This window comes from Ovis aries, chromosome 11, assembly GCF_016772045.2.
Source record: "Ovis aries strain OAR_USU_Benz2616 breed Rambouillet chromosome 11, ARS-UI_Ramb_v3.0, whole genome shotgun sequence".
Lineage (NCBI taxonomy): Eukaryota > Metazoa > Chordata > Mammalia > Artiodactyla > Bovidae > Ovis > Ovis aries.
In genome coordinates this window covers 40,977,793-40,989,893 of record NC_056064.1, presented here as the reverse complement: position 1 = coordinate 40,989,893, position 12,101 = coordinate 40,977,793, and the positions used below count along the sequence as shown (strand labels likewise).

Sequence of the window (12,101 nt, the reverse complement as noted above, 5' to 3'; positions counted from 1 at the left end):
CTTATCTCTTTTTCTTCATTGAGTGTTGCACAAAAGATTCTAATCTGACTATATTCCATGCTATTCTTCTTATACCATGTTAGGAAATATGATCAAATCCCAGAGAGGTTAATCCCCATAAAAAGCACAAACTAAAAAAAATTGAGGGTTTATCAATAGGGGGGTGATTGAATAAAATGTTGTATGATCATACTCTGGAATATTACTGCTGCTTAAATGACTAATATGCACAATCAAGATGAAATGGATAAGTTTCTAGAAACACACAACATACTGAAACTGAATCATGAGTAAATAGAAAATCTGAACAGATGTATAATTAATAAGGAGATGAAATCAGTAATAAAGTTTCTCAACAAAGAAAATTCTGGTACCAGAAGTTTTCACTAGTGAATTCTGTAAAACATTTAAGGAAAAATTAAGCACTAGTCCTCCTAAGATTCTTCCAAAAACTTGAAGATAAAGAAACTCTTCTAAATTCATTCTGCTAGACCAGCATTACTCTAATACCAAAGCCAAACAAAGAAAATACAAGAAAGGAAAGTTACAGACCAATATCCCTGATGAATTCTGACACAAGAAATATCAGTGAAATATTATCAAACAGGCTTCAACAGCACATTTAAAAAGACTATACACCATGACCCAATGAGATTTTGTCCTAGGATACAAATATGGTTTAATATATGAAAATCAATCAATGTAATACATCATATAAACAGAATTAAGTGAGGGAACATTTGGTTATCACAATAGATGCAGAAAAAGTATTTGAGGTAATTCAATAACCTTTTGTAATAAAAAAAAAAAAAAACCACTCAACAAACTAGAACTAGAAGGAAACTGCCTCAGCACAACAAAAGCCATACATGAGAATCCCATGTGAATATCATACTCAACACTGAAAAACTGAAACCTTTCTTCTGGATCAGGGACAAGAGAAGGATGTCCACTTTCACTTATTCTATTTAATCATAGTACTAGAAGGCATAGCCAGAGCAATTAGGCAAGAAAAAGAAATGAAAGTCATAAGATTTACAATTGTCTCTATTTGCAAATGATGTGATATTATAAACAGAAAATCTTAGATTCTACCAAAAAATGTTACAAATTTAGTGAAGTTTTTGGATATGAAATCAATACATAAAGTTTCTTGCACTTCTATACACTAACAACATTCTGTCAGAAAGAAAAATTCAAGAAACAATCAAATTAACAATAGCATTAAAGAGAATAAAATACTTATGAATAAACTTATCCAGGATGTGGAAGGTCTGTGCACTGAAAAGTGTAAGACGTGAATGAAAGGAACTAAAGAAGATACAAATAAATTAAAGGTAGTCCATGCTTGTGGCTGGAAGAATTAATATTGCTTAAATGTCCATACTACCCAAAGCAATCTATAGATCAAGGCAATCCTTATTAGAATATCAATGGCATTTTCCTCAGAGATAGAACAAACTATCCTAAAATTTGTGGAACCACAAAAGGCCCTGAATATCCAAAGCAATCTTGAGAAAGAAGAACAAAGCTGGAGGCATCTTACTCCCTGATTTCAAACTACACTACAAAGCTAGAGTAGTCAAAACAGCATGGTGCTGACACAAAAGCAGGCATAGAGACAAACATGAAACAGAACAGAGAGCCCAGAAATAACCCTCATCTATATTGTCAAGAGATTTGCAAGAGAAGTGCCAAGAACATTTAGTAGGAAAGGACAATCTTTTCCACAAATGGTGTTGGGAAAACTGGATATCAACATGCAAAAGAATGAAGTTGGACCTTTATCTTAAAACTTCTACAAAAATTAACTCAAAATGGATCAAAGACTTAAATAAGAGTTAAAGCTATAAAATTATCTAAAGAAAACATACAGCAAAAGCTTCATGATACTGGATTTGATGATTTCTTGCATATGACACCAAAAGAACAGGCAACAAAAGTTAAAAATAAACTGAACTACATAAAAATTAAAAACTTCCCTGCATCAAAGGACACGCAAAGAGTCAGACACAACTTAAGTGACTGAACAACAATAACAATTAACAAAATGAAAGGGCAATCAGCAGAATGGGAGAAGATATTTGCAAATCATAGATTCCAGAATATAAAAGAATCCCTACAACTCAACAAAAGGAACACCAACTCTAAAACAACAACAAAATTTGGGCAAAAGATATGAATCCACATAACTCCAAAGAAGATATACAAATGGCAAAAAAAAAAAAAGACCACATGAAAAGATGCTCAGTGTTATTGATAATTAGGAAAATGCAAACCAAAACCACAATGACATACCACCTCACATCCATTTGAACAGCTATTCTTAAAACACTCAAAAAGTATTGGCAAGGACATGGAAAAATTGGAACCCTTGTGCACTGCTGGTGGGAATGTAAATGATATACCCACTATGGGAAGCAATATGACAGTTACTCAAAAAATCAAAGATAGAATTACCATCTGATCTAGCAATTGTACTCCTAAGTATACACCCCAAAAAATTGAGAGCATGTTCTTGAAGAGATATTTGTACACTCATGTTCCTGCATGATTAATTATAATAATTAAAAGATGGAAGCAGCCCAAGTGTCATTGATGGATGACTGGATAAACAAATTGTGGGATATGCACATAAAGGAATCTTATTCAGCCTTAGAAAAGAAGGAAATTCTGTCATACTCTTCAAGGTGGATCAATCTTGAGGACATTATGCTTAGTGAAATAACCCAGCCACAAAAGGACAAATACTGTCTGATCCAACGTAAATGAGGTACAAAGAGTGGTTGAATTCATCAAGACACAGAGTAGGATAATGATTGCCAAGAGTTTGGGGAGGGGAGAATGGGGAAGTGGGATTTAATGGATACAGAGTTTCAGTTTTGTAAGATAAGAGTTCTGGAGATTGATTGCACAACAGTGTGAACATGCTTAACACTAGTAGAGTGAACTATCAAAATTTGTTAAGATGGTAAATTTTATGTTGTGTATATTTTATTAAAAATTTTTAATAATAAATAGGTATAGTGTGTTAGTCATTCAGTCATGTCAAATCTTTGCAACCCCATGGACTGTAGCCTGCCAGGCTCCTCTGTCCTTGGAGTTCTCCAGGCAAGATTACTGGAGTGGGTATCCTCCCAGCCCAGGGATCAAAAGCAGGTCTCTTGCATTGCATAAACAGGTATAAGAGATTCCAACTCTACTAAGTTAAATGATGTATATGTGCATACTCTGGTTTATGTTTGCAAAAGCAGGGAGAAATGTGATAGAACATGCCCTAAAACTGTTAATATTGATTATCTCTGAAGTACTAGTTTTGGGAGGGATGTGTATGTTTTGGGAAAAGGGAGAATAACATTAATTTTTCTTTATATGTCTGCATACTGTTTGACTTATTAAAATGTGTATTCATTGCTATCTTATTATTTTTAAATTAGCAAAGTCAGAAAACAAGCTACAGGAAAAGTCACTAAGGGTTTCGGTTGAGAATGTATACATTAATAACAAAAATACTAGAGTGCTGAGGATCCTGTAGCTTACACAAATGGGGCATAGAAAGGCATGCTTCTTTTGATGTTGATGACTCAGGTGATAGTTCATGTTCTGGTGACACTAATAGACATTCCAAGTCTAGACAAATTGTTTACAAAATCATGATCCTTAATTGAATGACCACTTAGGAAGGGAATGTTCAGTTTAGACAAACTCTGCCTAAAGGCTATCAAAGGACATTTATGACAAAGCAAGCCAGGGCAACGGTTAGCCAAAGTCTAATCTATCACACAACTTCCATGATGAGTCTTGGCTTGACCCAAAGGGCAAAGAAGAAACATAATGAGATTTAATTGAACAATGACAAAAGCAGGCTATTCAAAATGCTATTTATAACCTTCTTAACAACTCAAATATTAGCCAATCAGAGACTGAATTTCAATGGTATCCAGGAAAAATGCTAAATGTTAGGGAAATAACATAGCTCTACAGGATGTATAAAAGGACAGATGCAGAAGGTGGAGCCAAAACTCAAAAACTTCTCTTAACAACCCTCCTCTCAACCCAACTCCTGACACCATGGCCTGCTGTTCCACCAGCTTCTGTGGATTTCCCATCTGTTCCACTGGTGGGACCTGTGGCTCCAGTCCCTGCCAGCCGACCTGCTGCCAGACCAGCTGCTGCCAGCCAACCTCCATCCAGACCAGCTGCTGCCAACCGATCTCCATCCAGACCAGCTGCTGCCAGCCAACCTGCCTCCAGACCAGTGGCTGTGAGACGGGCTGTGGCATTGGTGGCAGCATTGGCTATGGCCAGGTGGGTAGCAGCGGAGCTGTGAGCAGCCGCACCAGGTGGTGCCGCCCTGACTGCCGCGTGGAGGGCACCAGCCTGCCTCCCTGCTGTGTGGTGAGCTGCACACCCCCGTCCTGCTGCCAGCTGTACTATGCCCAGGCCTCCTGCTGCCGCCCATCCTACTGTGGACAGTCCTGCTGCCGCCCAGCCTGCTGCTGCCAGCCCACCTGCATTGAGCCCATCTGTGAGCCCAGCTGCTGTGAGCCCACCTGCTGAAAGCAAGGCTGCTGATTGCTTAAGAATGAAGGGGGAAGCAAAACAAACCTGCGCTGATCTCTGAAGAACCATTCAATTTTTCTTGGATGCTAAGTATCATGAAGTTTCTAAGCTGCTCAGAAATGAAAGTCTTAGGACACTTTTGAATGTTCTGAAATAGCACGCTGAAAACAGGCCTCAGCCACGGTGTCTGGATTTCCTGCCTTGCTTGAGCAGAGTACCAGACTCGAGTAGCTCTTCATTTCAGTGACATCTCTGATCTCTTTCCTCTCTCTTGTTCCCATATATTTTCAGACCTGCTTTCTCCTTCAATATCCTGTTAATTTCAAATAAAATATTTAAACTTGCAAAGCAAACTGAGTTATTTTCTTCCTTCTACCTTCAAGAGTGAATTTGACAGTAATGCTAAGGCATGAACATAAAGTCTAAGCCAGAGAGATTAAATACAAATTACATTATGCTTAAATCTATTGCTTAGCAAAATGCTCCATGCATTAAATAATCTTTGTAGTTGTTCAAATACTTACCTGATCTAATCTGTTGTGAAAAGAAAGAAAGTGAAGTCATTTAGTCGTGTCCAACTCTTTGCAACCCTATGGACTGTAGCCCACCAGAGTCCTCTATCCATGGGGATTCTCCAGGCAAGAATACTGGAGTGGGTTGCCATTTCCTTCTCCAGGGGATCTTGCCAATCCAGAGATCAAATCCAGGTCTCCCACACTGCAGGCAGACTCTTTACCCTCTGAGCCACCAGGCTCTTTTTACCTAACATTTTCAGATTGATCAAAGCTACAGATGTAATCCTATCATATTTTAATCTCCTTCTGCTTAATAGAGTAGATGTTCTCCTTCATGCAGGCCCCATATCTAAAGAAATTGTATTACCTATTAACTAGATTTCAAAATATCAACCAGATACTATCAGATACTATCTATTTTCCAAGATCATTTATGTTCAGTTCCTATACCTTAGCCTATTGTATTCTTCCCGCTGATTCCCAAATTGCTCTCTAAGTTTCAAACCCAACACTAACTGCCATTAACTGTATTTTTATGGTGTATCTATGGTCTCAATGAGAATAGAACAAATAGCTGCAGAGATAGCCAGTGAGTTCTACCATCCCCATTCTAATGGATGTGTCAGACACATCCATTAGAAATCTGAAACAACTATGTATTTTATACTTTGCAACCCAATCTGAAAAATGTTCCCAATAAATGCACACACATCTGGAACAAAAAATACCTCTTAAAATTTAATTTTTTCAGTTCTTAAGTATGTGAGCACAACATACAAAACACAATAGGAGAAAACGTAGAACACATTGAGAACAATATTTTTGAGACAATTACAAGCTCCCGGCACTCACCTCTATCATTCAGCTGGTGGCAGTGATAGGTCACACACAAGATTACTTATTTCAGAGAAGAATAAAGTAGATACAGTGCACCCTTCAAAATGTCAGAGCTTATCGATGCTTTTTCTTCAGACTTAGTTCAACTATTAAATACAAAAAGATGTCAGCTTCTCCTGTTCCCTTTTGACAATCATAAGGACTGCTTCATGAGAGGCACTACAGCTTAAAAGTTCTATTTAATCATTTATAAGTGGTATAGACACTCATGAATCATGCCTTTTACTCCACCCATTGAAAATCAGATTCAATAAACATTTATTAAGGTTCTACCAGAAGCGAAGCACTGTGGTGGTGATCTTTCTGTATACTATATCATTTGGTTCACAAGGAAATATTTCTGGCCTGGAACACAAGTAATATTTACACATTTCAAATTGGTTGAAATCAAAGGAAAAATGATGGTGATTTATTTGATGTTGGAATAAATGAGTTGGAAGCTTTTAATTATGTGTGACCAAAGGTACCTTTCAATTCAGTGGATGTCTTGATGTTCTAAATTCAAGAGAATTCAGTCTATATATTCAAGAGGGGGAAAAAAATAGCTAAAAACAGCACAATTACTCTTAGCCTTAGAGACCTGGACAGAGAATCACATGGAATAACTACCTCTACAAAATGAGGGTGTTGACATGGACAAAAATGGGAGGGCTCTTTGAACATGGAAAACCACAAACCTATTCCAAAGAGCAAAGGACCAATATGAGGAGTCCAAATGAAACTATAAAACGAAGTAATTTCTAAACTGCTGCTCATAATGTATCATAGGTATTTCAATGTAAGCCAATCAGAGGACCACTGAAAAACAAATTTATACAAAAACAAGGAAGATATGCCAAGAAGTCTATAAATAGCAGCTAGCGCAGATATATAAAAGGCCTGACACAGAAGTCACCACCCAAAATCCTCCAAGCATTACAATTCTCAGCCCAACTCCTGACACCATGGCCTGTTGCTCCACCAGCTTCTGTGGATTTCCCACTTGCTCCACTGGTGGGACCTGTGGTTCCAACTTTTGCCAGCCAACCTGCTGCCAGACCAGCTGCTGCCAGCCAACCTCCATTCAGACCAGCTGCTGCCAGCCGACCTCTATCCAGACCAGCTGCTGCCAGCCAACTTCCATCCAAACCAGCTGCTGCCAACCGATCTCCATCCAGACCAGCTGCTGCCAGCCAACCTGCCTCCAGACCAGTGGCTGTGAGACGGGCTGTGGCATTGGTGGCAGCATTGGCTATGGCCAGGTGGGTAGCAGCGGAGCTGTGAGCAGCCGCACCAGGTGGTGCCGCCCTGACTGCCGCGTGGAGGGCACCAGCCTGCCTCCCTGCTGCGTGGTGAGCTGCACATCCCCGTCCTGCTGCCAGCTGTACTATGCCCAGGCCTCCTGCTGCCGCCCATCCTACTGTGGACAGTCCTGCTGCCGCCCAGCCTGCTGCTGCCAGCCCACCTGCATTGAGCCCATCTGTGAGCCCAGCTGCTGTGAGCCCACCTGCTGAAAGCAAGGTTGCTCATTTAAAATTGCCCAGGACACAGTATCTCTGAATAATTTATCGCCTCAACCACCCATGGACAGCTAACAAGCTCTTAGTCTCCCATTTGGGTTTTTGTTATGGGCGCTACCGAGTATATGAGTTCTATCTGATTTCATTCTACAATGAATATCTGTACTTTCCACGGCAGATGCTGCGTACCACCTGCTCATCATCAAATTGCTTTGGCTATACTATTTCTGATTTTCATGCAAGGTTGAATATTGCTGACATATTGTGGAATTTATCCTTTTGAACTGCCCACAAGCCTATTTCTCCTGCTTTATGATCTATTTTTAGCTTCTGTTTGTCCCCAAATTTTTACAACGTCAAAGGCACCTGAGTATAGATAAGTGACATCTTTAGATGTCACCAATGAGAATAGAAGCTCTTCACCCAATGTTCAGCTTCTAAGAAGGAGACTAGACTTTTCCATGTTTCAGCATCTGATTCCATCCTCCTCTTTGCCTGTTGGCTATTTCAATTATATCTGTGATTCAGTGTCTTCTGTAATTTTTAAATAAATGTTACATACGGGGCAAAGAAATCACAGCCTTGTGTCCACTTACACGTAAAATGGGTTAATTTCTTCTGATTAAAAGATGCCTATTTTAAAGAAATACATTTGTTTCTTTCTGAAAGGGACTGAAGTCATATACAGTATAATAATTTAGTCATTTTTCCAGTAAAAATTTATTGACTACCACTTCTAAAGCAAGAACTAAGATCAGAAAGATGAAAAATTGGTTCTTATCCTTGAGGACTTTACTATCCAACAAGAAAAAGTATATGTGGAAGTAGTTACATACAATATGGCAAGATAAATTGTATTCCCTTAGCAGCTGATAGAAGAAACTCTGTCTGTCTCAGGGGCAGACGCTTTTGTGGCCAGTATGCCTTGACAGTCAACTTTCTTTCTCTTTTTTTTTTTTTTTCAAACCTGGCTGTATCTATTTATTTTATTTTTTTGGAGGCTAATTACTTTACAATATTGTAGTGGTTTTTGCCATACATTGACATGAATCAGCCATGGGTTTACCTATGTTCCCCATCCTGAACCCCCCTCGCACCTCCCTCCCCATCCCATCCCTCTGGGTCATCCCAGTGCACCAGCCCCAAGCACCCTGTATCATGCATCGAACCTGGACAGTGAACTTTCAACAGGTACATCCACATGGGAAGAAGTGTGTTAGCAACCCCAAAAGCCCAGAGAAGAATGTAAAATAAATTACACATGAAACAAAGAGAGGAACATTTTTTACTCCATAAAGAGAGTGAAGAAAAAAGAGAGGAGAGATCTAGTTCAGGAAGTTATGAACATTACTCTCTTTTTTGTCCTTTCCCATTAAATCACCAAACTAACAAAATTCTCATGTATAGATCATCTTTCCTATGAAAACCAGTGAAGGAAGTCAGTTTCCTGTCTGGATTGATTCAAGGAAAGATGGAGTTCAGCCCAGGAGCCAGACAGAAAAGTGGGACCACAAGAAAGTAATGCCTCAGGAACTCTCAGAAATTGTAGAGGTGATTTGATAGGCATTACTGTGGAAAGTAATATCTTGGTTATGTAGACTTCAGATAAAACAGAAGGACCAGCAACAGGATTTCAAAATGAAAGTGATCACTTTGAAACAAGAAGGGACTATCCTAGGGGAAGCATCAGAGAAGGCTTCACAAGGAGGTGATCTTTGAAGTGGACCTTGAAAGTCATTCTAAATGTAAGGAAAAGAGTTAAACACCTTGTCAGTCGTATCACTAGCAAATATTTTTTTTCCATTTGGTAGGTCGTCTTTTCATTTTGTCAATGTTTTCCTTTGTTGTGCAGAATCTTTTAAATTTAAGTTATTTATTGGTTTATATTTGATTTTATTTCTTTTGCCGTAGGACACAGATCTAAAAAAAATATTACTATGGCTTATGTCAAAGAGTGTTCTGCCAATATTCACTTCTAGAAATTTTAAAGTTTCTGGTCTTACATTTAGGTGATTTTGAGTTTATTTTTGTATACAGTGTGAGCAAATGTTCTCACATCATTCTTTTACGTGATATGTAAAAAGCCACAGTCATCAAGACAGTATGGTACTGGCACAAAGACAGAAATATAGACCAATGGAACAAAATAGAAAGCTCAGAGATAAATCCACACACCTATGGACACCTTATCTTCGACAAAGGAGGCAAGACTATACAATGGATTAAAGACAATCTTTTTAACAAGTGGTGCTGGGAAAACTGGTCAACCACTTGTAAAAGAATGAAACTAGAACACTTTCTAACACCATGCACAAAGATAAACTCAAAATGTATTAAAGATCTAAACGTAAGACCAGAAACTATATAACTCCTAGAGGAGATCATAGGAAAACACTCTCCGACATACATCACAGCAGGATCCTTTATGACCCACCTCCCAGAATATTGGAAATAAAAGCAAAAATAAACAAATGGGACCTAATTAAAATTAAAAGCTTCTGCACAACAAAGGAAACTATAGGCAAGGTGAAAAGACAGCCTTCTGAATGGGAGAAAAAAATAGCAAATGAAGCAACTGACAAACAACTAATCTCAAAAATATACAAGCAACTCCTGCAGCACAATTCCAGAAAAATAAATGACCCAATCAAAAAAATGGGCCAAAGGACTAAATAGACATTTCTCCAAAGAAGACATACGGATGGCTAACAAACACATGAAAAGATGCTCAACATCACTCATTATCAGAGAAATGCAAATCAAAACCACAATGAGGTACATTTTCATGCCAGTCAGAATGGCTGTGATCCAAAAGTCTACAAGCAATAAATGCTGGAGAGGGTGTGGAGAAAAGGGAACCCTCTTACACTGTTGGTGGGAATGCAAACTAGTACAGCCACTATGGAGAACAGTGTGGAGATTCCTTAAAATTTGGAATTAGAACTGCCTTATGACCCAGCAATCCCACTACTGGGCATACACACCAAGGAAACCAGAATTGAAAGAGACACATGTACCCCAATGTTCACTGCAGCACTGTTTATAATAGCCAGAACATGGAAACAACCTAGATGTCCATCAGCAGATGAATGGATACAAAAGCTGTGGTACATATACACAATGGAGTATTACTCAGCCATTAAAAAGAATACATTTGAATCAGCGCTAATGAAGTGGATGATACTGGAGCCTATTATACAGAGTGAAGTAAGCCAGAAAGAAAAACACCAATACAGTATACTAATGCATATATATGGAATTTAGAAAGATGGTAATGATAACCTTGTATGTGAGACAGCAAAAGAGACACAGATGTATAGAACAGTCTTTTGGACTCTGTGGGAGAGGGAGAGGATGGGATGATTTGGGAGAATGGCATTGAAACATGTATAATATCATATAAGAAACGAATCGCCAGTCTAGGTTCAGTGCAGGATACAGGAGGCTTGGGACTGGTGCACTGGGATGACCCAGAGGGATGGTACGGAGAAGGAGGTGGGAGGGGGGTTCAGCACGGGGAACACATGTACACCCGTGGCAGATTCATGTTGATGTATGGCAAAACCAATACAATATTGTAAAGTAAAAAAAAATAATAATAATAATAATAAAATAAAATCTGAAAAAAATACATGATATTCTACATGATATGATATAAAATGTCCACCCAACCTGTCCAGTTTTACCAGCACCACTTATTGAAGAGACAGTATTTCTCCACTGCGTATTTTTGCCCCCTTTGTGATAGATTAATTGATCATAGGTTCATAAGCTTATTTTCTGGGCTCTCTATTTTGTTTCTTTGATCTATGTATCTGTTTTTTGGTACCATAGCCATGCTATTTTGATTCCTATAGCTTTGTAGTATTGTCTGAAGTCAGGAAGAGTGACACTTTCAGATTTGTTCTTTTTTCTCAAGACTGCCTTGGCAATTCTGGGTCTTTTGTGGTTCCGTATAAATTTTAGGATTATTTGTTCTAGTTCTATGAAAAGTGTCATCGGTATTTCGATAAGGATAACATTACACCTGTATCAGTTTAAATCGGTTTCTTTTTTACTTTCTCTTTCTGATAGATTATTATTGGCATATAGAATAACAACAGATTTCTGTGTGTTAATCTTTGTTCTGCAACTTTATTGAAGTCATTCATTAGTTTTATTACTTAATTGGTGGAGACTTTCGGGTCTTCTGTGTCAGGAATCATGTCATCTGCAAATAGTGACAGCTTTACTTCTTCTCTTCCAATTTGGATGCCTTTTGTTTCTTTTTCTCATCTGATTGCTGTGGCTAGGACTTCCAGTACTATGTTAAATAGAAAATGTTGCGAGCAGGCATCTTTGTCTTGTTCCTGAATTTAGACGGAATATATACAACATTTCACTGTTGAGTATGATGTTAGGTGTGGCTTTGTCATAAATGGCCTTTACTACATTGAGATATGTTCCCTCTGCGGAAACTTTTTTTGATGAGAGTTTTTACCAAGAGTGACTATAGAGATATACAACTCAATATCAAAAAAAAAAAAAAAAAAACAAGCAACCCAAACAAAATATGGGCAGAAGACTTGAATAGACATTTTTCCAAAGAAAACTTACAGATTGCCAACAAGCACAGAAAACATGATTA

General features: G+C 38.3%; 2 protein-coding genes across 2 annotated transcripts; both read left to right on the top strand.

Moving 5' to 3' along the window:
* The first annotated feature begins 4,071 nt into the window (after positions 1 to 4,071).
* KRTAP1-1 (keratin associated protein 1-1) lies at positions 4,072 to 4,560 on the top strand. The gene is given in 1 exon segment (NM_001159760.1): positions 4,072 to 4,560. A coding segment is annotated over 1 exon segment (489 nt).
* Positions 4,561 to 6,875: 2,315 nt separating this feature from the next.
* LOC101113159 (keratin, high-sulfur matrix protein, B2D) lies at positions 6,876 to 8,047 on the top strand. The gene has a single exon (XM_015098775.4). It carries the CDS (start codon positions 6,920 to 6,922, stop codon positions 7,466 to 7,468), a length of 549 nt encoding a protein of 182 aa, XP_014954261.2. The 5' UTR covers positions 6,876 to 6,919; the 3' UTR covers positions 7,469 to 8,047.
* Positions 8,048 to 12,101: the final 4,054 nt, after the last annotated feature.

Coding starts and splice junctions, on each gene's coding strand:
- LOC101113159 (XM_015098775.4), top strand. CDS start 6,920: ATGGCCTGTTGCTCCACCAGCTTCTGTGGATTTCCCACTTGCTCCACT.